General features: G+C 42.4%; 1 protein-coding gene across 6 annotated transcripts in view; it reads right to left on the reverse strand.

The window, feature by feature from the left end:
• Window positions 1-3,547: 3,547 nt before the first annotated feature.
• RNF145 (ring finger protein 145) overlaps window positions 3,548-26,589 on the reverse strand; it is a 47,979-nt gene continuing 24,937 nt past the window's right edge. For all 6 annotated transcript variants that reach the window (XM_086621612.1, XM_086621609.1, XM_086621614.1 and 3 more), the window contains exons 4-11: window positions 23,525-23,616; window positions 18,410-18,645; window positions 14,804-14,979; window positions 10,992-11,132; window positions 9,432-9,614; window positions 7,377-7,524; window positions 6,310-6,666; window positions 3,548-5,142 (exon numbers count right to left, since the gene is read on the reverse strand). In XM_086621612.1, coding sequence (XP_086477738.1) covers window positions 4,699-5,142; window positions 6,310-6,666; window positions 7,377-7,524; window positions 9,432-9,614; window positions 10,992-11,132; window positions 14,804-14,979; window positions 18,410-18,645; window positions 23,525-23,616 — 1,777 coding nt within the window. In that variant the 3' untranslated portion in view covers window positions 3,548-4,698. The remainder of the gene's footprint in view (window positions 5,143-6,309; window positions 6,667-7,376; window positions 7,525-9,431; window positions 9,615-10,991; window positions 11,133-14,803; window positions 14,980-18,409; window positions 18,646-23,524; window positions 23,617-26,589) is intronic.

The raw sequence follows: 26,589 nt of genomic DNA on the forward strand, positions 1-26,589 counted from the left end.
GCCGCCCCGTGCTGTGACGTGCTACGGGCGATCCACCCTTTGCTCTCCTGACCCAAACACAATCCAGCAACATGGGTTTCACTCTAATTTGGTTACTTCCATTCTGAACACAGTTGGCTTCCCAACAACATACCGTGCTTCAAACAGCCAGTTCTCCTTCCCAGGCGTGGTGGTTTTTTCTTTTTTTGAACACCGATACCAACTTTCTTGTATTTTATATCTGATTTGCTAGAGATAATTTGAATTTTGAACCAACTGAAATCAAACTCCTTAACTGTCCCTGCCAGTCAGCAAAAACGTTACAAGTTTGCTCTCAAACATTCAGATAGTTTAAGCCCAAACTTTGGTCTATTTTAGGAAAAGGATTGAGCTAATTTAGAAATTGAATTTAAAATTCATCAGGACAGAAGGGGGTTCGGAATGAAGAGGTTTTCCCACGCTGCTAAGCCTTGTGTGTTTCAAGAACTCTCTGCCTCGGCATAAAATGAGGTGCTTCACTAGGAGCAAGGAAGGAAATAGATTCTTCTGCTGCAAAATAGCCAAAAGACTAGGGAGCTGAGAGCAATGCATTTCAAACTAAGGCTTTCAAAGCAAATTCCTAGCCACAGACTTGTTTGCTCTTCTCATAGAGTCATCTCACCTTGTGTAAATACATTTCCCCGAGCCCAGAGCAAGGGACTCTGTAAAGCAGCACTGGGATGCTCAATGGGACTGACTAGACACAAACCATCGCACCATGTGATCAGTGTTCCTGTTTCCAACAAAAACCCAACCAGCCATAAAATTCCCAACTGTTCCCATCATACCACCTAGCTGGAAGCATCTTTTTGAGTCCAAATGTTCGTCAATCACACCACCATCAGGAGGAGCCCACATGAAAATGATTTCAAGCCTCAGCCTACACTTACACCCTGATCATAAGCACTCAAAAAGCATTTTTTCCCATTTACTCATGCACAGCTGCAGAGAAAAAGAAAATCAACTCCAAGCAAGCAGTGTCCAGGAGGGAGTTCTGCACCAGACATAGCTCATAGCTCAGAGGTCGGGAGCATTCACCCAGATGCTCCACAGAGCATCAAGACAGAAGGCTCATCTCATTCCTTACCTCCATGCTCTCCCATAGCAGCCTTCCCCTTTTTTCTCTTGTTCCCCTTTAAGTTACACAGTTTATTTCTTCTGCAAGATCTAACTTGGCGTGAGTTTTGGCAGTTCTCACTTCATCCCTGAACTTCCTGACCCATGAGGTACAGCCTGCTCAGCTTATCAGTATTTATTTCCCGCCCACCCCCATTCCTTGCAGGCTTATTTTTAAGTTCCTTCTAGAGCTAGCTCTCCCTAGTTTTACAGAAAATGGTTATTTGTCAGCATTTTTGAGTTGGAAAAAAAACCCCAACAAAACCAAAAATGAAGCAAAAATGCACACACACACATACACTCTCCCTCTTGAGCTTTCTCTTTCAGCAGATTTTACTAACCAGTTGGCTCTGCCTCACGAACCCTGCAGCAACGTACACACTCCAGCTCGGCTTGCTCTTACAGACAACTCTTTGTAATGGTGTTGGCACCTAACGAGGGTAACTTCCATGTTTCAAGCAAAGCCCTGTTCCATGAGCTCTCCAAGCTACCAGCCTCCCTCCCTTTCTCTCCTCTCCCTCTTGAAAACATCCTTCTTACTGTAAAAAAGGCGTATCAGACATGTTTTCATCCCATCATGCCCCTCTTGCCAGGGCACAGAACTCTAAGATTGCCTGAGCCCCCACATCTTTGAGCACCTTCTCCAGCACAGAACAGTTGCGTTTGGTTCACTCTGGAAGGAATCTTGCAGTATCGTTTCTCCTAAAAGACACCACGTACCTTCCTAGTCCGTCAGGCTCCTTCCCACTGCCGTGTCCACGTTTCCAAGCCGCAGTCCTGGAAGCCAGGGCATTTGTTGAATCTACTGTTGGCCTCTTGACTCTCAACAAGCAGTCTCCAGGCACACTTACCTCTTACCAATACTGGTGCAAATCCACAGTCCTTTCCTCTAGCTTTTGCATTACCAATTAACTACGAATAACTTAGAGTAGAAATTAAAACGTTCACTGCCAAGAGATCAGTCAGGTTGAGAAACAGCTTCTCAGCACAAGCAGTGAAGGCAAACCTTATCTTTTTGTTAACTTTTTCAACACTACTTCCTATATTTATGAAAGTGATGATGTGACATACTGTGTGGGATAGTAATGAACTGGAGTCGATGACCTCTGTTGATTCCCTTCTGCCCTACTGCTGACACATGAATAGAATCACAGAATGGTTTGGGTTGGAAGGGACCTCAAAGATCATCTAGTTCCACCCCCGCTGCCATGGGCAGGGAAACCCTCCACTACACCAGGTTGCTCAAAGCCTCATCCAACCTGGCCTTGAACACTTCCAGGGATGGGGCAGCCACAGCTTCTCTGGGCAACCTGTTCCAGTGCCTCATCACCCTCATTGTAAAAAATGTCTTCCTTAAATCTAATCTAAATCTGCCCTCTTTCAGTTTAAAGCCATTACCCCTTGTCCTATCACTACACGCCCTTGTAAAAAGTCCCTCTCCAGCTTTCCTGTAGCCCCTTTAGGTACTGGAAAGCTGCTAAAAGATCTCCCTGGAGCTTCCTCTTCTCCAGGTTTAACAGCCTCAACTCTCTCAGCCTGTCTTCACAGGAGAGGTGTTCCAGCCCTCCGATCATCTTCATGGCCTCCTCTGGACCCGCTCCAACAGCTCCATCTCCTTGTGTTAGAGGCCCCAGAGCTGAATGCAGTACTGCATTCAGGTGAGGTCTCTCAAGAGCAGAGCAGAGGGGCGGAATCACCTCCCTCGACCTGCTGCCCATGCTTCTTTTGATGCAGCCCAGGATACAGTTGCTGCTCATGTTGAGCTCCTCATCAACCAACACCCCCAAGTTCTTCTCCTCAGGGCTGCTCTCAATCCATTCTATGCCCAGCCTGTATATGTGCTTGGGATTGCTCCAACCCATGTGCAGGACCTTGCACTTGGCCCTGTTAAACTTCATGAGGTTTGCACAAGCCCGCCTCTCAACCCTGTCAAGGTCCCTTTGGATGGCATCTCCTCCCTCCAGTGTGTCGACCACACCCCAGAGCTTGGTGTCATCAGCAAACTTGCTGTGGGTGCACTCAATCCCACTGTCTGCGGTGCCGACAGAGATGTTAAACAGCACTGGTCCCAGTATCAACCCCTGAGGAAAGTCACTGGTGGGGGTCAGTAGCAGCAGGCAGCCCACACAGCCTCCAGGAACAAATGTGCCTCAGTGTTCTGCTATTGCTCTGTCTGTATTGGCAAAGATCTGGTGGCAAGGACTAGAGGAGGGCAGGAGGTACCACCAGGATGCACAGCGTGGAAATGGCAGAGAAAGCATGCTTCAGAAGTTCCACCGATGTCCAAGGGGAACAGAGCTACTTTTGCAGAAGAGCCTCTCAACACATACTTAATTCAAGGCATTTCAGTACAAGAATCACATAACCAGGTGTAAAAATCTTCAAATGTAATTTATTAAGACATTCAGCTATGTCTGTCAGTCTACATCCAAATTTACTACTAAAAATAAAATAGTATCACATTTCACATTAGGAATACCGACTTTGAAAAACACTTGAGTCAAGCCTATCGTATAAATAAGTGACTAATTTCTCTTCATATCAAAATTCACATAAAAAAATTGCCTGCCCCCTACTCCCACCTATTTCCCCACCCCAGTCCCTAGTTCTACTTGAAGCCATGATGCATGTAAAAATTTAAGTATGGACATGTCCTTGTCAAAGAAAAAAAGGTGCAAACCTATTAACAGCTTTAAAAGTGGCATTTGCGGAGTCTGATCATACACAGTAATGTACTCATTCCCAAAGTGCAAATATCGCCAGAGTTTAATACTGTTTTAATTCAGCTGCAAGAATTAAACATTACACAGCACAGTACTGCAAGGCCTCTATCCATGCCCTAAAACTCATCCCACTTTCCTCCTGCACATGATAGCAGAGGTCAAAGTGTTCACTAGAGCTTTAGTTTACTTCATGCAGCCCAGACTGTGCCCATAATTAGCAAAAGTTTCATATACATCAAAATATTGAAGACTCTGTCATAAAAGTCAAGAGTCACTATAGATTACATGAATTCAAATGCAACTGCCCCACCAAGCACACTCGAAGCATACACATGATGTGTTAAGAGTGCTTCCACCTTCTGATACAATCACTGCTGTTACAGCTTTGATTCTTGCTTACGCGCCACAAAAAATTTTGTCGCAACCAAAGCTGCACCTCAGACAGACTAACAGCTCCCTGTGTTTAACGCCTCTCAGACACCCTGAGACGAGCTTCCCTCTTCCCGACCGAAACAAAAGCGTTCTGTCCATCTGGCTGCAGCCTCTCACAGACCTCTCGTTTCTCTCACCCCGCACCTACGTCTTGAAAACACTCTTTTCACTGCAATTTATTTCCAGACATCCTTCCTATGCCCACAGTTCAAGGAGCTTCTGGAGTCATTTCTACTACATCGCACTGGAGTTACCACTACCAAGCAGCCCACAAAAATCAGCATGGGAGATTACGTTTTGACCAGCATCAACAGCTAAACTTCTTTCACAGCTGTGGAAGGATAGGTTTTCTTCTGAGTCAAACTCGGATCTCTGAAATGTGTTTGTTCCCCCGTCATCCTTTGTCACCTTAGAGCTGGACACAAACCCTCGGGTCTCGAGCTGGGCACCCCTCTGGGGCTGCAATTAGTTCTGCAGCACAAGCTGCTCCCTGGCTGGGCGCACACGGGCTCGTGTCACTGTCCATGCTCTGAGACTCCTCCGCCTCAGCAGAGGCCTCCAGGCTGTCCTGTCCGTCAGCAACCTGTCCATTGCTCTCGCTAGAGCTGTCTTTCATATTTGGCCCATTGTCATGTTCAGCATCAGGGGGTTCAGCTGCATCTCCAGGTCTGGTATTCTGCTCTGCACTAGGATTTGGCTGTTGAACAGGCTCTGGCCCCAGTCCTGGTAGCTGCGAAGGGCTCTTAAGCTGGCAGTGGCACAGAGGGCAGGTTTCTTGCACATACAGCCACTTCTTAAGACAACCCGCATGAAAAAAATGGCTACATGGTGTGATTACAGCAGTTTTCATATCCTGAAAGACACAAAAAAAGAAAGATCATGTTATTTGCAATCCCACTCTTCTCCTCTCACCTCATACATCTAATAGGTCCACCAGCCACACAAGAGACCAAGACAGTCCACAGGCAAGAGAATGTTCCTTCCTTCATATTAACAACCCTCTACATTCAAATACACACACAACTCAAACACGGGCCAGATCTGGCTGTTTATATTACAGGGATTAGAAATTAGACAAAAAGCTTTGTTTATAAGGTATTATTACACTTCAGTAAAAGCTTTTGTAGGATGAGTGTCACAGGATTAGTTGGCTTAAGAAACATTTGTGCAAGTCAAGAACACCACACTTACAGATACAACGTGTAGCAACAGCAAACCAGAAATGAAGTAACACCCCAACTCTGTCAGCTGAGACCCACGTATTACCAGTCTGGTGTTTTAAACACTTCCATTCCATCTGGCACTGGTAGTTTTACTCCACAAATAATTTGTATCAGGTTTGGAGTCAATCCAATTGCATTCCAGCTGCACACTACTAACCTTAGGGTGGTTGTTTCAATGTCATACATAACTACAATTTCTACCCAAGAGAAAGAGACTTTGGAGCTAGAGGTGTAATAAAGATATTACTTTCAGCATTAATTTCTAAGGTCTTTACATCTGCTGGCTTACATTAGGCAGACCCTTAACCTTTTGATAATTAGGTTTCTGTTATAAAATTGACATTGCACATGAAGTGGAAGTAGAGATGTCTGTAGAGACTGAGCTGCTTCTACGGAACAATAACAAATCAGCTACTGAGCACACATTGCCTGTCAGTAACAAAATCTTCCACTAATGGAGAAAGGGCACATTTGCTGTTACTACTGAGACCAGCTCAACCCAAACACAAGAGGTTTCAAATAAGCTCAAGGACTCGGTTTGTTGTGTAACTGGAGAAAAAAAGAACAAAAGTTTAAACATATCCAAACTATCTCTTTATTCATAAAAACTATCTCAGTGACAGCACTCCAAATCAATCTACACAAAGCAGAAAACTGGGTAATGGAAGTAAAACTTATTGGTCACAAGATTACTCATTAAGCATAATTCAAGTAACTTATTTTACTAGCTGCAGACTGAACTTGAGAGTCTAGAGATATTTAAGTTCAAGTCAATCCTCTGACACTCCCGTTCTTACCTGGTAGCAGATGGCACAGATATCATTGTGTTGCTCCAACTGCTCTTTTGTGGCAACGGGCAGTGATTTGATCTTATTCACAGCGTCTCGTCGAAGCAGGAAACTTTTCCAGCCCAGCTGGGCCCGCAGCCACACATTGTAATAGGAGTGAATGAAGATGATCACAGATCCCATCACAGTCCATTCACCAAAGATCGTTTCTGAGACACCATATGCCACCACGCAGAGAGCGACAAGGAATTCCAGCAGCCGATATGTGCCATTTACATAATAAATCACATCATCCATATTTTCTACTGGTTCTTTTCTGAACTCCTCCACCATAAACAAAACATAAATGAAGAGTGTCCCAAGCACCTGTAACACAGTGCAAGATCACAGGCTCACCATTTGATTCTAAACTGGAGCTTAAGTCGTTCTACGTTGTCCACCGAGCTCTGTACACACAACACTCCCCAGTCAGACAGAGGGCAGGTAACCCCAGAGTAGTAAAATTGCTTCTGAACTTCAAGACAAATAAAAGTCACTCTTTCTTGCAATGCATTTAAGCTTGTTCCCAAGTACTTCTCCTTTTGTACTTTCCTGAGTCCAGAACACAGCTGAGTTGACTGAACAAAAGTGCTGAGCATCATGAGGGGAGATTTTATAAATTTAATAATTAAAAAACCCCAAGTAATAACAAATACTCATAGTACAAAACATTTCCTATATTTACACTTCTGTGTTTTGAACATCAAATTGCATTCAAAGAGCCATAGCTATGTAACAACACATAAATGAGTACTCTGGGAAAAAAAGCAAACCACTTTTTACTATTATAATTACGCCTTCAAAAGCCTTCTGGTTTTACAATTTGAAATGGACTCCCATTCACCTATGTTGTCAGCCCACCCCTAGGAGCTCCTTCGCCTTGGATACAGGATAAACAAAGAGATTTTGTATTGCATCTTGTACTTCTGCCCTTTTATCATCCCTGTTCTTTTCTTATCATCTATTTCCCCCCCCTAGAGTAACAGGATCACAGTTAATGCAGGGCTTCACACTTACTACAGGGCTAACACTCTTACCTGAAGCGAGGTTAGAATACTGCTGGAGATAATGATCAACAGCCAGAAATCCATGTGGAAAAACTGACAAATCATGTAGGCCATGTATGCGGGGAACACGAGTAAGAACAAACAGAGGCTGACTGCTCGGAAATGCTTCCACAGACTCCTGCAAACAACACAATAGGTTTTTATTTTTGAAGTCAGATTTGAGTGTCAGAAAAAGAGTAGGCTGACTGCCAGATGCAGGCACATTAGATGTTTGCTCAAGGCTTTAACGTGTTGAAAGAAGTTTCTATTTTACTTGGGCACAGTCTCATTCCCCAGCATGCACACCTACAACACAGAGCAGGAAAAGTTCCCTCTCATCTGACCTTTGCTGTTTTGAATGCAAAGGTAAAGCCAAAAAATTCACCTGCAGTAACTGTCGTAATGGATCAAGTCAGTGGTTAGACAAATTACGTACTTCAAGATCCTGAATGTTTCAGATGAAAGTCCATTAAAATAAAGAAAATTATTAAATGTGCATGTAACTTTGAACACTTTTCTATAAAAACAGAGTTCTTCCAGATTATATATTTATTACAACTCTTCTATGTCTTTTTGCTAATATGCATGGAGCAAAGGTATTTCCTTTCATCACCCGATTTAGCCCTGCTCTCCTTAGAAATATATTGCCCAATTCAGGGATCACAAAAGAAGAAATGTAGCAGGTCCTGAACGTTAATATCTGCCAGTTCTTACTCTGCTTCTATCACTTACTTCTTTCTAATCTCCTCCCCACTCTAAACACACCACTGATCTTTATACACCCCTCTATTTGAGAAGCCATTCAGAATATCTCCAGTAATTTCCTATACTACCCCTACATGTTCCTCAGGTTGTATTTTAACCTCATTTAGCTCTGGAAACGAGGTACAGAAAAAGTGAAAGTATTGAGGGGTCAGGACAGCAGCAGAATCCGGTTAATTTAATACAGTCTGAAGAAACATCTGAACGCTACTGTGAGGTCTGCAATTCTGTGCCTGTGGGTGAAGGAGAAAGGGAGAGCTGAAGTGGAATTTATCCTGATCCTAGTTGATTTAGAACTGCCTGGGAGATCTGGCAGAAGAGAGTTAAAACTCACTATCACCACAGACTGCTTGTTTAAGCTGGGCAGATGCTCATATCCCAGCTCTACCCCCTTTCCCTCTGTTACTATATTTAAATTAAACATTGCTGCAGGCAGAACATGCTGGCTACAACTAGCCTCTAAGCTAAACAAACTCTCTACGCATAAATAAACTTTCTCTTTTATTTCTTCACTTACAGGTTACAGAAAGGGAAGAGACACAAGCAATTAACAAAGATACAAACAGACTAATGTAAGGACACCAGATACCAATACAGCTCTTCAAAACACAAATTAACAACAATCCCACATGATCAGAACATCTGGTACACTAATGCAAACCTTCCACCTCCTATTTTCTGCCAGTAAACCCTATCACTTTGGGATCACGGCCTCACAAAAAATAGGTTTTTTAATATCTAACACAAGGTCACTCCTAGAAACTTCCCATCCTCAATAGCTGTGTGAGACCACTGCATTAGAGGGAAACCTACCCAACTGCAAAGGAGGCCAAGCAAAACCATTCTGCAAATCCACATAAAAGAAGTGTGGGTGGGGAGAGTACAGGTGCTGGAGTCCTGGATTTGCTTAACTGACAAACTAACTTCTCTTGCTGGGGAGAATAACCACTGAACAGTGTAATAATCAGCGTGGGCAGCCAGCAGCTAAAGAACAGCATGGTCTTGCACAGGCTGGGTGGAAACAGTCCTGAACGGGAGCAGGTGACCAAAATCACCCGTCTGCCAGCATACAGTGTGGTGAAAAGTATTGCTGTGTGCTCTTGAGGGAGCAGGATAGAAGGAAAAACTAGGGAATTTAGAGGAGAAAAGAAATCTGCATACAAAAACTAAAAGACAGGGTAACTTTACAAGCTACTAAAAATCCAAATCAGGCCATCAATTACTGGTTTATCACCTCCTAAAACAGCATTGAGTAACTTTCAGTTTAGGAAACCAGTCTCTTACTTGTCCCTTGAGGCTCCCAATGCCAAGACAATGGGATCAGCAATTTCCAGCATGGACTGAAGTATGGACGCCACCACAATGAAAAGAATAATACTGAGCAGGAACGCCCGATGCACAACTTGGAGCTCAATCAAACCTGTCTGCACAGCCAGGATCAGGAGTGTGACTCCTTCAGTCATTCCCCTGCAGATGAACACAGTCAGAAGAACAAACAATCATGTCTTTCTGTGTATCAATGCTGGTTCAAAAATACATCTAGAAATACCAGGAAATAAGCTGTCTGATTCTGCCTCAAATCTTCAAATGCCACTGGTTTTAGCTTTGATCGATGTCCCTGCTAAGGCTTTAACGAGAGGGGAATGTTTTTGGAAACGCTGAAGTGCTGGAGCTTAGGAACTAGCAGATTTCAGAACCCTGCTCCTAACTAGCAGCCCATGGGCTACATCCAGCCCAGCAGACGCCACACAATGACAAAGTCCCCCCAGCACAGAGCATTTTAAGGACACAGGTTGTGTCGTAAAAGGAGGAACCCACCAGCCTCGGTGCTGCCTACACAAGCCTGAAGCAGCTCTGCTATGTCTACACCCGGGCACCAGTCAGCCTTGTTCCTAGACCACCATGAGGACCCTCTCTACCTGTTGCATCTCCCCATCACCACCCTCCTGTCCGTCCTTTGGCCCTGGGGAAGCTTCTTTGACTCGACAACCCACCCAGTGCCCAGTTTAGGCAAACCAGCAATTTAGCCATTTTCCAGTGTATATTCTCTGTACTTTTAACAAATTCAGCTGTCCACTTTCTTTTTGGCTTGGAACCTCAGACTGAATTTAACACCTCCAAGGAGCACATTTTAGCACCAGTATTTGACACAGTTAAAGTACAGACCATCCAGCACTGCATGCTTTCCCAAAATAAGCTTTTATGTAGATTACTCCTGGGCAACCCCAATTTATACCATTTCGTTTCCACATCTTGGAATCCAAAATATGAAACATCCTTTTGCATATGGTCTGAACTTTCTATAGAGTTAAGGGCTGGAATAACTGAGAAAGGTAGTGTCATACCTAGGATCCCAATTTCCTATTAGGCAAGTTGGGACAAGCATTAAGAAAAGGCAGTTTCTGTATTTGGCTATTTCCCATAGTAATAATTTACAGGCAATCCATACCATGCTGTGTTTTAAGCCTCATAGATTAGTAATGTTTCACTCACGACTACAGGGTAAATGAGGAGATGGAAATGTGAAGTGTTTGTACTATTCAAGTATTTGAAAATTTTTCCAGTGACTCATGTAAATGAAAGCACTAAGACAATCAAACTGCGCAATTATAAATCCCAACTAACAGCCTTGAATTTGTTGCAGAAATGAATCCTCTCCCAAGAAGTCTGTGACAAGCTGTATTTTCACCTCAAATCCTTCCAACACACATATAGACTGGCGTAACAGAAGCCTGTCAAGGTTATCCAAGAGTTTGTAAGTTAAAAAATTGCAATGCAACCCATACATTTCTATATAAATCCCTTTTTTCCTGCCTCTGACTCTAAGCACAACAAGGCACTTACCTGTTCATAGCAGGATCATTCATGAATGCTCGGTAACCCTGCAAGTAAAACTTGCAGAGAGTCAGAACTCCCAAAGCAACAAAAGAGACTGTGAAGACCAAGCCCAGCAGGGAGTATGGAGTGCTACAACATTCTGCAATACTGGGAGGAGAGAGAGGAAAGAAACAAAAATTAAAGAGGTCCGTTAATTAAAAACAATTTGATGAGCTCTCCCCTTGTCCTGTTAACTGTGCAAGCTGGTTTTAAAGCAAAAAGGCTGTGCTTGGGTATTTCTCGGGTCCCTCCTCAGCGCGGTGCCACACGGTGGCACTGTCCTTGCTCGCGTAGGGTTCTCACAACCAAAAGTCAGCCTGACAGCCACAATGCACCCAGCTTACTTGCTGAAATTTCAGTCAGCTACCAAAACCACAGAGTTAAAGCAGATGGATTCACTAAGGCACTTTCCACTCAAATCCACAATCAGCAAGCACACATCAAACTGATACAACTGGGAGACCAAGAGCTTTTTGGTAGCATTCACATCAGGTTCAGGCAGGCAAATCCATCTCTGAAACTGCTAGGCCAGAAGCAGCAAAATAAGTTGAAGAATGTTCTCCCTCAGCAGGCTTCTTCCTCTCTTTTGCTACAGCAGTGAATCCCAAAGACTGAGATCCCAGAGTACATTTGATGATGCTGAGAATAGCTGCACTACTTCAGCTCCCTTACCTGAGGGCTACTCTGCTGATCCTGGCACTGCAATATCTGGAGCAGCCTAAGCCTCAGAGTGTACTTGGGCTTCTGAAACACGACACTGCCAGAACAAGGGGAACAGTGCAGGGCATGGTATGCCCCAACACTCAGTAAAGAACCAGCTGTCAGCCAGGGATTACACATCTGGAAATCTTCACATACATAATCCAAGGTAATATATTGGCAACCCCATTCATTAAAAAATGAAAATAAATCTTTGCCTGTTCACCAGTCTTGTGAGAGAAATTATGGTGGTCAAAAACATGTCATGCTAATGAACCTACTGAAGACTGAACTAGTCCAGTGCTCTGACAAGATAAAAGAGTTCTGAGGAAGCATATGCTTCAAAAGTAAACAAAGATCGTCCAAGAGACATTTACTTTGTCTCTTTTAATGACTACTTTAACCATAAATCTCCTTTGAAAGCAATTCAAAGCACAAAATGTTGATGTGTTTACACATACTATTTACAGTGCTTCTGGTAAACCTTCAAATTCTGCCTGTTTACCAAGCCCAGCAGGGCTGAGAAAGCTTTTTAAAATGTTTCTGCCAGTCAAGGTAGTGAGAAACACAGTATTTAAAGCAGCTACTTCTGTAGGGTATTTGAGGAACTCTAAGTTTTGCTTTAAAATAAATTATCAGAAATCCAGAATTCTGGCTTTTCTGCCTGATGCCCAATCCTTTTTTGTCAGAGTAATTTTAGTACCCTTCTTATTTCCAGATGATCTACTATGCAAGGGTCCCAGAGGAGCTTAAGAGCTCAAAGAGAAGCCTGGGGAGCTTTCAGTGTTATGTTTATGTGTCAAGAACAAGTTTATAAATAGTCCCAAAGAGCTGAACTCTTCAAGGCTTCTCAAAAATCACAGCAGTTACACACCCATGGAAAAGATTTTGAGAGGACAATGAAAGGTACTGAACAGATTTTAAACAGCAAATGTGCAAGCAAGAGCTTTCTAGTCTGGGAAAAACAGACCTATGCTACTCTTGATTTTAAAGAACTGAACGTTTTGTCTTTCTCCCTGCCCCATACATGAATTGAGGGGCACTGAATGGAACTCTATGGATTCAAACAATCAAAATGGATTTTTGATCATACAGACCAAGTTGAGCTGTGAAACTCTTTTCCTCAGGATCTTTCAAATGACACAAGTGTAACACAGCGTTCAAAGGCAGAAAACACAAATTGATGGAAGAGAAGTCTTGTGAGGGTTACTGAACACGCACTAATCGTACCCAGCTAATGCAGCCGAAGTCAGCTGTGGGACTGGACGAGCACTAGGAAGCGTCCTGTTTGTCATATCATGAGTGGGTGCCTTTCCAGATAGCTGTTTACGGCCACTGCTGGAAACTGGATCCTAGGCTAGATCCATATTTGGTCTGACCCAGTACAGCCACTCTGACATTCTTAAGAAAATCAGACACAGCTATTCTGCACACCCCAGTTGTTCTCACCTGAATTCCAGCTATACTACTTGAAGTAATCATTAGACTTAAAGGGCACAGATGCAGAAGTCACTTGCTTTCATGGAGAGCAGATCTTTTCTTTCATTTTATTGAACAGCCATCACTACATTATTAACTAGCCTGACAAGGTATTTCAGCTCCATCCTAAGGGGTAAGAGGCTGTCAGTGCTACTACCCAAGTTTGTGTTTTTAAGATGAATAAACATTGATTATTTTTCAACTGTGACAGTGCAAACGCTGAAAACATTTGCATAGCTCTTCTGTATTTTTGCGATTGCAGAAGAACTTCACAGAGATCAGTCGGTATTCATCCACTCATGGATCAAGCCCATGCAAGTCTGCAAAGCAAGATCCTTGTTTTGCCATGAATAGGGGAAGTCTAACAATTCTGGTGTACGAATAAACTCAACTTATATACTAGGAAAAAAACACCTTCCCCCACCTCTACAACCTGTTGAATGCAGTACTCTACTGTAACAAAATTAAAATTGCAGCAGAGATGAACAGGAGGAAAAACTTCAGACATCAATGGTTTAGTTGACAACCAGGTAGCAGTCAGTGCTTCCACATAACACGGTGTGACACTGTAAGCAATTTTAATTCTACACACAACAAAATCCCTGGCATTTCTCTTTAATGATAATGAATTTTGAGAGTTTACACTATGACACCATAGTCAGACAGATATACACCCACACAGAGGCATCCAAAAACTAAGCAACTGGAAAGTCTGACTGGAAAACTGTAGTGATGAGCAAGTTGCTACCCAAACAGCAGAACTAACGACTATGGTCTCTAATGAATATGTCCTATGCTACCCGCGTGTTTAGACACTATTGCTTCTCCTCTCCCCATCCCAGTATTACACTAAATTGTCTAACCCACCTTCTGCAACACACCCAGCTCCTCTCTGCCCTGTGCTCCCGCTCCCTTTTGTATGCTGCAATTTCTAGTTAAACACCAGCCAGCAAAGGCACATAGGGTCGTGCCAGAAGAATCCCTCACATGCTGCCTTTCTCTCAATAACAGCACTAACACAGGCCTCTCTCCTTTATCTTACAACCAGTTTTCACAAAGCTTTTAGGAATTTGGTATCTTTAAGATCTTCATACCTCTGCCAAATTAATCACTGGGCTCAAAAGTTACTTTGGGAGTTGGCTACTTCATCTGCTTGGACGAACTCAAGAATGTGTCCCACACCAGAATGATGAAACAAGACATACAGGGCAACACAATCATGAATAAGATATCAGTGGGACTGCACTTCAGCTGAAATATCTCAGACTTAAAATCAATTTGTATACTGAAAACAACTTCTGGACCAAAGCTCTAATTATAGCTATCCCCTCATCAAAGGACTATTTTGCTGTCTTTGGGAAGACAGCAAAGTCTCTCTCCCACAGTTATAATAATACTGTCTGTTCTGAATGGGATCCATGCCTCTGAAGGTCAAGCTTAACAGAGTTTACATACATGGTCATCGTGATAAAGATAAACATTTGCTGGGTCTCCGAATGCAATAAAGCTGATGTACATATCTAGTCTCTAAAAGAGCACACACATTCACTTCAGAAGACAGCCAAAATAGAAAACCAACTATTTGCAATCTAGTTAATTACCTTGTCAAGAAGAGGAAGAGGAGTCTCTCTCTTGAGGCAGGCTGGTCCCGTGTAGTAAAATAGGAATAGATCTGAAGAGCAAATAAGACAAGCCAAAATACCATGAAAAGAACTGGGACGACCAGCTGGTTCCACAGAGACATCCCCAGAGCCAGGAGACCATACACCTCCACCACCTGAGCAAGACAGAAAAGAGCAATTTGTTACTGGTTCACAGCACCTGTGATTTGATAACAAAGGATAGTCAACGATATAGCTACAAGGAAGCTAAGCATAACTCACATGGCAATAGCCATCCCAAAGGAAAAGAGGAGATACATCGAACTACGGTTTGGCAAAGCGAGAGCTCAAGTTCAGTATGATGTATTACCAGCTGATCCACTGTCTGTCTTGAAGCAGGGACAAGTACCCGACTGTGCAGCAAACTGTCAGTCCAGCTCAATGCCCCTTCCTGTGAATAACTGGCTCGAAGCTGCTGACTGCAGCCTGCTCGCAAGCCACAGGGGCGAGGACACGTGCCTCCAGTTCCTGGACAACCCACTCAGCAGACCTTTTTGCCCAGCTTAAGTGACAGCAGTGCTGTTTTCTCTATAGTTACTGCCAAGCCATTGCACACAGTAGATACTGAAATATGAGCCACATCACTTCAGCACAGTAAATCTGCTTTGCTGACCTGTTTTTAAGGAAAAACTTAAAACCTCAGACATTTTATGTTTAAGTATTTCAAAAAGAACAGGTACCAGACTTCTGACTGCTCCTAATCCACCAATTGTTTTGAAATTCATGCTTAAGAGTTATTTCAGAAGGCTCTGAAGCTCAAATGACTTCTTTTGTATTGCAAAGACTAAATTACAATGCAGTCACTTCCAAGAAGCTGGAACTTCTTATAGCTGGACTTAATACAAAAGGTCAAAAGGAAATCACTCATAACTACTATTTCCTCATCATCTGCTTCCTACAGTGACATACAATCCATAATTGCTAGCAAATTTTAGCAAATGCTAAAAAAGCTGCCTACTTAGTCTTTCATGACAAGCATGAGGGATGTTATGTTCCTCAGACCTGCTGCAGTATGCACCGTGGCTGCTGGCAATACGCTGCTGGCAGGGATACAGTGACAAGCTCCGGCTTTCGGCTTTGCACACAGACTTGCGAAGGAAGAGCTTCTGCCCTCCAGAGACTCCCTTGGCCTCTCCCTTGGCCTGGGACCAACGCAAGCAATCCTATGCAGCTCCTGGCAGAGTACGCCACCATATCGGAAAAGGGCCATGCTATACTCATAATGTAGATTCATAACCATGAGGTGTTTCTGGCATCTATATCCAGCTGCAAGTAGGCAGCCAAGGTCCTGGACCTGCTTTTAAAGTTATACCATTAGCCACAGTCTGAAATACACATACACATACACCAAAGCAGCCTTGGCCCACCTGTTCGGGCTGAATCCCCTATGGTGCCACATTCAGGAAACACTCCTGGTGTTTAATGTCCCAATATTCACCAAGTTTTGCCACTGACATCAAAACATCAATCAAATCCAGCCTAAAACAGTAGTAAACTCATGAACACCAGGATCAAGGAGTCTCTGAAAATTAACAACTACACAAAGCTGTAGCAATGGAAGTACAAGTAGGAAAATACTCAAGACAAAAGGGCAATATCCTCCACTGGAATAAGCATACTGAGCTTGATTTGTAGTGGAGTCACAGCCAGTTACACGAACACACTATGAGCCAATGTTTTTTTATGTTCTGCCTCAGGAACACAGGCAAAGAGCAGCAAGCTCTTTAAAAACAAAAATCCTGTCTTCCCTTATTGTCAATACAATGCAAAAACCACTCACGCACAACTTTTCATTCCAACCCACTCTCTACTACGTGCATTTAGAAAAGCAGCATACAACACTATTATAAAACCAGTGTCACATTATGAAGTTTCTGCCACTTTCCCAGCATTCACAAGGAAAAAAACCTTATGCCCTCTGCATAAGAAGTCAGGAGGAAGAGTATGATCAGTGGTCAAAGGTCATGTACAAGGAATACTTCTTCCTCATGATTACAACACTGTAATACAGCCTGACAGGCAAAGATTTGAAATACTGGTGGGGTGAGAAGAGACAAGCAGTCCTAGAGATGAGGAGACATGTGTAACAGCTATATTTAGAATATAATTCTGACCAAAAAAAAATCTGCAAGAAACAACTATTTCCCCCCTCATCCTCAACTGTATTTGCAATTAAAACATTCTCAAAATGTTTAAGTGTTTTAAACAGAAGTGTCTAAAAAAATAATACACGACTCAAATCTGCATGAGATTTGAATTTGACTTCAGGAAACTAAACACTGCCTGTGTTCACGCACACGGAAAACGGCAGTGCTGGCTCCAACCTGTTGCAAGTTTTCGGGCTGTACAAAGAGGTGCATCTATTTTACTCCAAACGTTACCACTCTAAGTAAACAGTAAGCATGATTTTCCTATCCTCACTGGAAAACAAGGATATTGAAACTTTGCCAGTTATCTCCCAAATTAGTTTTTAATCAGCAAATCTACAAGCTAGTTATTGACAAGATCAGACCATGCTAGGTGCTGTGCAAGCACAGAAGGATAATCCTGCTCCAAAGACCAATTGCACACAAAATAAATAACCAGACAGTAATGATCAACATGACAAGCTGAGACCTTGGCACACCAGACACCTACTGCTGCCAAGATTTTGTTTGTGTATGACAGATATGACAGCAAAGAGAAGCTTTAAAGAGGGCTTTGAAGGAGCTTAACAAGTTAGTTCTCAGACTGCTTCTGCACTGAAGAGCAGTAGGGAGAAAACCAGTGGCTCGGTTTGAAAAAACACAGCAAATGGTGAGAGCTGAAATAGCAGGTCAGTCAAAAGTCAAGCAAGTATCAATCTTTGTATACTGAAACATACAGAAGGATTAATATACACATACATTTTATTTTTATATAAATAACATGAGGTGTGATGTTTCCATACCACTGTCTTTTCAACTAAATACATATTAGATGTCAAAGCCTTAACAAAATGGATACATGTCAGATCAGTCTTCTCTGTTAACCCTTTTGTCAGAGGTCTCAGCAATGCTGCTGTACACTACAGACCTTTCAAGTCACTGTCTGCAAGTTACAAATCTGATTATTACAATCAAAATCAGCTTTAGCGTGACTCCCAATTTAACACCACTATAATTACAAACGCTCTTCATACAGAAGGCATTCTTGAAAGGAACAGCTACTACAATTAATGCATGGAGATTACCTTGCTCACTTAATGACGCTATAAGTAATTTCCATTCTGCTACAGTCTTGTCTTTTAGCCCGGATTCAGGAGGGACTAAGCAAAGTAGACACATTCAGCTGGCCAGCAGCGTAATTCAGGCTAATGTCTTAACTGCTTACCCACAGAAATTATAAGCAACCATAAATTAAAGAAAGAAGATGCTATGGATAGGAATGCATTTGGCTAAGACAGCATGAGTTAACACACACACAGTTGCACAGAAGACAGCTGAAATACTTTTTTGTTACCTCTTTTCTGTAAAAAACCAAAAACTCAGGGCAAGGAAAATAAAATTGTTACATTCTCTGTCTTACCTGGACAAGCTCTCTGTAGGCAGATTTCGCCAAGTTATAGGGCACCAGAAGATTTGATGCCAGAAAGTAGAGAACTTCCAAACCAGTGAAAATCATGGCAAATTTGTTTATGACAACAATGGTTTCCAGAGGCACCAGGCAGAGCCGTGCCAGCAGAGGGAGCATGTGCGCGGAGAAAAGCCAGATCTGTTTTGTTTTCATGACGCAGGAGCAGAGCGTACATACCACCAGCTGACCTGAAAACGCAACACAGTATTTTCTAATCAAGCTGATTATCCCCTTCAGGAAAAAACGTATTTTAATACGTTATCTTTCCACAACACAGTTATCAACACAGTGCATATTATGACAGTTCTAACTAGGACATAACTGTTACGAAACCAGGCTCCTCTGCATCTTTTGCTGGGTCACAAAAGTTACCATTTTCAAACGGCGCAAAGTGCATGCTTTCATTTCACAGATTAGTGAGATGTAAACCCAAAACACGTACAGAATCAGACTCAGATTAATATGAAGTCCCAGGAATAAATCATGCAGAGGATAACCAAACAAGTCATCTCTTGTTTTCCTTAACATCCCCAGTTCAACTCAAATCCCATCAGTATCTGTAGACACAGCAGTAGCTTTTTGGAAGCCCAGCTATACTACTATTTCATCCCGATCTATGCAAAAAAAAAAAAGTAATCAGAGGTTTCAAATGGCTTTTAGAGCAACAATATTTATACTGTCAAGAGGAGTTACTGGCCAAGAGAACAGGAGAACAGCCAGGTCAGCAGCTGAGACTTCAATAATTTCACAATGCCCTGAGGCAGTTGCTCAAAATTATCACTGAAGCTTGCGAGTGACAGATAATTAACAACTAAATTCCCTTTAACAGTTGGCAGGGACACAAGCACGAGCATGTCTCTCCCACACACTCAGAGATCTGGAGCGTGGCATTTCTAGAGCAGACCACTCCAGTATAGCTGCTCCCATTAAGAGTCGCTAGAAGTTGTACCCTTTATCTCAGAGGAAACGGAACGGGGCGAAAGGCACGTTTCCTGGCTCAGAACAAATTCCTATTCATCATTTTGCGGTAAGGAAAACACTTGTTGCATATTATTTAAAAGCAGAACCTTGTTCACCATCTATGCCAGCTTACATCCAAAAGCCACAATACATGGCACTAAACCGAAATGCTTGTGCGCTGTTTTGGAGCTACCTCCACTAACGTCCGCATTGCACAACTCTTCCCGAAACCAGGACTTAGCCTTAGCAAAACACAAGAGTAACAAAATCACGGCCGTTAACATCTCCAGGTCAGCACTAACTCCCTGTGTTCACAGGAGCTTACTGACCTTGTAAGCCCTTCTGGATGGGTTGGGGAAGGAAGCTGAGAGGAGAAATAGCAGTACCAGGGTTTTGCTTTCATTCTGCCTAGCTTCCCTACCTAGGAAAGGACTTCTGCTTTCAAAATAACTGGAGCAGAGCTGAAAGCAGTCTCTAAACTCTACTACTTAAGCATACAAAGTCCTGCCTTCTCCACACAGTCCTCTCTGAAGTTTAAGTCCTACTGTCAATTTGCTAAATGTACATTTGAATTAGCAGATGTCTTTTCAGAACAAGCACCCTTGCTCTCAGCAAGACACTATCAGCATACTGGGTCTTGTAAGCCTCAGAGAAAGTTACTCTACTCATCTTTTTAGAAGTTTAACTGATTCCAGCTCTGAAGCATTTTCCCTCTGCTCTGTTGTTCTCCGCCCACACACACGTTGCTACAACCCCTATTTAAGATACCACCAGCACACTGCTGTGCTGCAATATTCAGGAGCCTGGCAGTCAGCTTGTGAGGATTTCTGCGACTCACAGTAACTAAGGCAACTCAGGTTCACACACAAAGGGATACAAATACCAACATCCAATATATTCTTTAGGATTTAGTAAGAGCATTGTCATCTGAAATAAAATATTGCGACAACATCACATTAAACAACCCAGCGCTCTTTGGGATCACTCCGGAGCTCTCCATTCACGAAACAGGACCTCAGAGTTCAGTCTCATCTCATGCAACAGTAAAACCTCAGTGAAATGCTGAGTACGCTGGCCACCCCTGCTAAACTCCCTGACCCTCCCACCTTTTTAATTTAAACATCCATCAAAGTCACTTGTCATGGGAAGGAGAGCTGTACACCATCAAAGGAAATGTATGGAGCACTTTCTCTGGAGGCCTCAATCGCCTTCCTGAAGTCTGCATCTTGTCAATTCTCAACCTCTTCAAAAAAAGGCCTGAAGACGTCTCCAATGAAGCTTTTAGTGACTGGTACTTGCCATTTTAAACAGGAGTAGCAGCACTTCAATTTAGGACAGACAATCTCTCCCTCTCTCTCTCTCTCCCCCCAGTAAATCATAGTTTATCTCCGAGCAGGGCTGTACACCATCAATCATCACACACAACATAGCAGGATCAGTCAGAAGAAATTAGTTTATACCTCATATCAAATCATAAAAAGATTTTAACACTCCAGTATCGGCTAAGACCAGCAAATCCAGCTGAGTGCACTCTGCAAACTTCAATGCCATAGACTGAAAACTGCCAGACACAGCTAACGAACCCAACAGCTGGAACGCTCCTGCAGGACAGCAGGCTCTTCTGCAAGGGAACGAGGCAATCAGGAAGAAATCTATTGCCTGTTCATTCCTTTCCCTTCCCAAAACCTCCCTAAATACATTAAACACTGCTGACAGGCAGCCAAAGCCTCCCAGCTCATAAGCTGAAGGAAAACGTGCAGGAAGCAAGCCTATGCGGTACAGCCACTGTTCAAGCCACTTCGAGTAGGGAACTGTCTTTATTTCATCCCCAATTCTAAAAAGCTGATGTTAACAAATTCCCTGGCTACATCATTAACTGTTACTCGAAAAACAGGATATCTTAAAGTTAATATATAATCCCATTATTGTGCAGTAAGAAAAAGCAAGTCTTTATGGTAGTATAGCTTCCAAAACCACAGAGCTTTTTAACATTCACAGCTGACATGCTCACAAAGTGGCACACTCATCCAAGGGGCAGTCTTCTAAGACATTTATTTCTTCCATCCAGCACTTCGGAACCTATTAGTAACCCCGGCCAACAGCCACCATACTGAATTAGATGCAGGGGAACAAACGACTATGAGAGCCCATTCAAGAAGCACTAATGAATAAAAGCATTAACAAAGATTAAATTTGTGAACCAGCTGGCATACTGTACATCATCCCCTTAATTCTGAGCAGAACCTTTAGGAATCAGAGCTGTATCAGTAGCATGATTATTCCCCCATGCACCTGCCTCAGTGCCTTTGTCAACAGTGCTGCAGCACAACACTCTGGCAGAACATGTAAGAAAAAGATGGAGCAAAGCACCTGTATATTCATTTTGCTGTGAAGATGACAGTTCAGTGCAGAACACTCCTGAGACATGGCAGATTGCACTGGATAAATACCTTTGTATATAACAAAATTTGAGAAAGTATCTCATATTTATACAAAACGCTGTCAAGCCTCATAGCCCACTTTCACAGGTCTTCCCCAAAGCTGACTGCTTGCCATCAAGACTAAAATTACACTTTCAAGTTGCCTTTAAAAGAACAGGGGAAATTAATAATGAGGATATTAAGTATGTTAATGTACACACATTTGCTAGTACAGTCAAGTATCTACTTCTGAAAAACAATTACAGTAAGGGGACACTTTAGTCTGACACCTACAAACCAAAACTGTATTGCATAAAAACAGTATTATCTTTCTCTCACCTATTTTTGATCCATATTAAAACCTGGATGAAGCATAATGCATCTGACTCTCAATTTAGTTTCTGTTTAAATGCTACTGACTGACACAATGCCTCCTGATCTCTTCCTGTCCAGGCCTGCCTGTGAAGCTCTCTGAGGGATTCTGCTTTATCATGAGACTCTGTATCGTACCTGAGAGATTCAAAGAACTAATTAAAAACATTTTCTCAAAGAAACAAACTAAAGGCTTTAGTTGTATTTTGGTGTGATTTGACAAGACAGCAAAATCGAGACATTAAAGAGAAATGAAATGATATCTAAAGATTTCCTTTCCTTGAAAAATACCAATGTTATTTCTATTAAAAAAATATTAAAAGCAATGACAAATGCCCCATTTGAAAGTAACAATGCAGGCAAACAGGAGATTGTTCTGGTAGACCTAACATACTGTAAAGAAGTAAACCCATTTAAATCTGCTAGTAGTAGCTACAAGTAAACAGAAAGCAGCTGAGTTTTGCCAACAGTACATGGCTGACTAAATCTGTCAATAATCTGATGAAAACCACAGATCTTAGTGAAAGGAATTAAGGAAGATTTTTCTTTCAAGCTTGTCTCAGGCTTAATTTTAAAATACACATGATGTGTGTGTATTCCAGTATCCTCTCAGTAGAACATATGGTATGGCGTAGCAACCTTAATGCTGAATTTATTCCCTTCCAGTCAAAGTTCAAAGGGTAAGGGAACAATCTAGAAAGTCCAATTCTTCAAGATTTATTTGGTATTTTTAGGCAGCGAAGTCATCTCCACTATTAATCAAACACAATTTAAATGTAGTTTTGACTTGTTACTCCTCAACTCTTTAACTAGAAATAGCCCTGGGATTCTGTTAAAAAAAAAAGTAGCCTGTAGTCCCATGTACACACCCACAAATCTGTTTCACCATTTTTTTGTAAGAAAACAATAGTGTTCATCTATAGGTCAATGCAAAATAAATACTTGCACAACACTTTCATTGACAAAACCACTACAAATAGATGTTACAAGTGAAATTGCTACAGTACTTTCCGCCTAAAGATTATTATAGACTGTCTATAGTCCAGTCTTCCTGAATCAGACTGCGAGCAGAGCATGACAAACAGACCGAGAAAATACTTCAAAGCTGCAAGTACGGGAGTATTGGTAAATCAGTGGCATAGAAAAAGCCAGGCAGGATACACCTAGCCATCCATGCCTCTTGCATATTAATGAGAATCACAGCTACTAAAACTGATAAGAGAAATTTGAAACCAAGAGGTAAAACGTGCATAGGTTTCAATGAAGAGAATTAGGCAGAGCTCCCTCCTGCATCACAAATATTTAAAGCACTTACCTACTAAAGCAGTCATGAAACGATTCATAGAGAGAGGTTCCAAGTACATTGGCCCTTCATATCCTGATTCCAATTCGCTCCTTACATAGTCCCTAAAAAAAATAAACCCACAAACTATTAAGATCCATCTGATCAGACAAGAAGCAATTTATTCATTCCACACATACGTAACTTCAGTGTATGTCACAGTCAATTAATTAAATTACAAAAAGCAATATTAACACTACTGTCCCAGTAGCTTCACTGATGTAAGGATTTAACTGAGGCATGACTTAAGAGAAGTATTATCTGTAATTAGACTCAATGGTGTAGCTGTAAAAATCCTTTGGGACGACCAAGCTGTTCTTCAGAGTGTGGCCTGAAACTACTTATTGACAAAGCCTCTTAAGCACCATTCTAAGTATCCTTATTAAGTGTTCTTCTTCCTAGTAATAATTTCTTTTCCCACCAGCTCCATGTGGAAAAAAAAAATAAAACAGCTTGACAGAAAGGTCTTCCAATTTAACAGTATTTTGCACCTACCAATCTCTCTGCATTGAATTAAAAAATAGGTATGAAGGAAAAGTGACAGTCACGGACTAGAGTCAAGAACAGAGTTGCTTCATAATCCTTTTATTTAACATGATTTAAAAATTTAGCTCTATCCTGAGAAACTTGGGGAACCAACCAGATACCCTCAAACTGACAGATCACTATTGACAGATACAGTAAGACAGTCTGAACATCTGACGGGGTATTTGTAATTTCTCTCAGAAAAGGCCGGCTAGGAGAGTAGGCTCAGGCAACCAAAGGAAAAAGTAAGAACTTGGGAAGACTGGGCATTTCTTTGCTGTTGGTGATCACCCATCAGCTCTGCCTTCAGGCAGGCTAATGTATGTAAGAGCAATGTAACTCAAATACGAGCTTCACACTGAGAGCAGGCATTTTGCACTTTCAGAAGGCAATCCTGGAACAGCACAGCAGTAATTCTCCAGTGCTTCCTTAATTCCCTGCCGTGAGACAGCAGGCAACACTCATGACTCTCTGCATCCAGGCGTCCAGCCTCTTTTGTGCCTTGCCCTGCGGCCCTTCCTTCCCGCTCCCAGGGCGGCTGCCGCTCCACCCGTGGTCGGACACTACCACCGCTGCCACTGGCAGCACAGCTAACCCTGTGCTCCTGTCTGGCCGATACTGTCCAGTCATTCATGTCTGGCTGCATCATGTCCCAGGAATGCCAGACAGACACACTTGATCTGACCCGGCATGGAGCACCAGGGGCATGGCCCTTCATTTATTATGTATTTATTTGTATCAGTGAGGCAAGCCGCGCTTGCTGGGAACAGATGCAGTCAAAGCAAACAGTACCCGAAACCACAACCAATGTAAGAATTGCGCTTTTCATTTCAGTGAAGAAAAACATGCAACACTGTGCTACTGGATGCATTCGCTTCTCCCCAGAAACATGGAAATATATCCTTCTTCTAGTACTAGCTTGCTACCCCAAGCTAAGATACTCATATTTTCATCTGCAAAAAATCTCTGGAATTCAAGACATAAATCTCAAAGTACTAAAACAAACACTTCAAAGCCTGTTCTTCATAGCTGACAACCCTGCCTACTCACTGCAGCTTTTCAAGTGTCATAGTATATGCGATGTATGTTGAAATGGGTTCTTTAGACTCTAACCTATAATTAAGAACACATGAGGATTGAAAAGGCATCTAAGACAAATGATTCTAGATCGAACTTTCCCCCTTGTTATCAAGGTATAGCTAAGCACAGGGTTTTTTCCAACTTCCAACACCCATACGGATGTAATCTTTGGGACAAAACTGGGTATTTTTTTTATTTCATATGAACCTGCACAAAGCACTCTCTGAAAGCATTAGCAGCACAAATAGGATAATCCATGAGAGTCAGAAAGGGAGAAAAAAATAACACCATTTACAACACGTTGAAGATGGCTTTTTGTACTAACCATGTCATGCTCCATCCTCAAATTTAGGTGAGAACACTGCCTATTTCTAAACTGCTAGAAGAAAGCAGTGAAGACATCAAGTTTTTTCTATATCTCTTGGGAAATGGGTTACAAAATCATCCAGGATACCAACTGTAGCAAGATGACCTTACGTAACTTAGGTAAGACATACCAACAAAGCTGCACTTACAGTTGCTTCTTGAACACCAAGAACGTGCCTGGAAATGACTCAAATTCCTTCAAGCTATATTTCTTGCCATTGCCCACCTGATTCAGTCATTTGCACAGAGATCTGTACTTGACTGAATTCTTTAAGTAACTCTCATTAATTGAGTTTTAGGCCTACCAGCTTGGGGAAGCAATGTTTTAAGATCTCGTAAATTTTTTAAACAGTGTTTGTAGATGATGTCTGAATAACGAAAGTCAAAGCAATGATTCTCTTATTACCAGTACAAACACAAGGATCTTTTGGCACAGACACCAATCAGAAGATGCCTCGAACAGCTGCAGTGCCATACAAGATGCTGAGAAGAGCAAGTGCCTGCACCCAATTTTGATCAATTAAAGCTGTATTAAGCTGCAGCTTTTACATTGGAGAATTGTTCACTTTACTGCAGCAATGTAAGAAAACAAGAATGCCAAAATCATTATTTACTAGTTAATGAAATGACTGAAACTACGTTATTTAAGGCACATTTATATAAGGCTACGTTATATAAGGCACATGGAGAGCAAGGAGGTGGTGGGTGACAGCCAACATGGCTTCACCAAAGGCAGATCGTGCCTGACCAACTTGGTGGCCTTTTACGATGGGGTGACAGCATCGGTGGACAAGGGTCGACCAATGGATGTCATCTACCTGGACTTGTGCAAAGCTTTTGACACTGTCCCGCACGACATTCTTCTCTCTAAATTAGAGAGTCATGGGTTTGATGGATGGACCACTCGGTGGATAAGGAATTGGCTCAATGGCCGCACTCAGAGAGTAGTGGTCAACGGCTCAATGTCCAAGTGGAGACCGGTCACGAGTGGCGTCCCTCAGGGGTCCGTGTTGGGCCCGACCCTCTTCAACATCTTTGTCGGTGACGTGGACAGTGGCATGGAGTGC

This window comes from Tauraco erythrolophus, chromosome 16 (assembly GCF_009769465.1).
Source record: "Tauraco erythrolophus isolate bTauEry1 chromosome 16, bTauEry1.pri, whole genome shotgun sequence".
Taxonomy (NCBI): Eukaryota; Metazoa; Chordata; class Aves; order Musophagiformes; family Musophagidae; genus Tauraco; species Tauraco erythrolophus.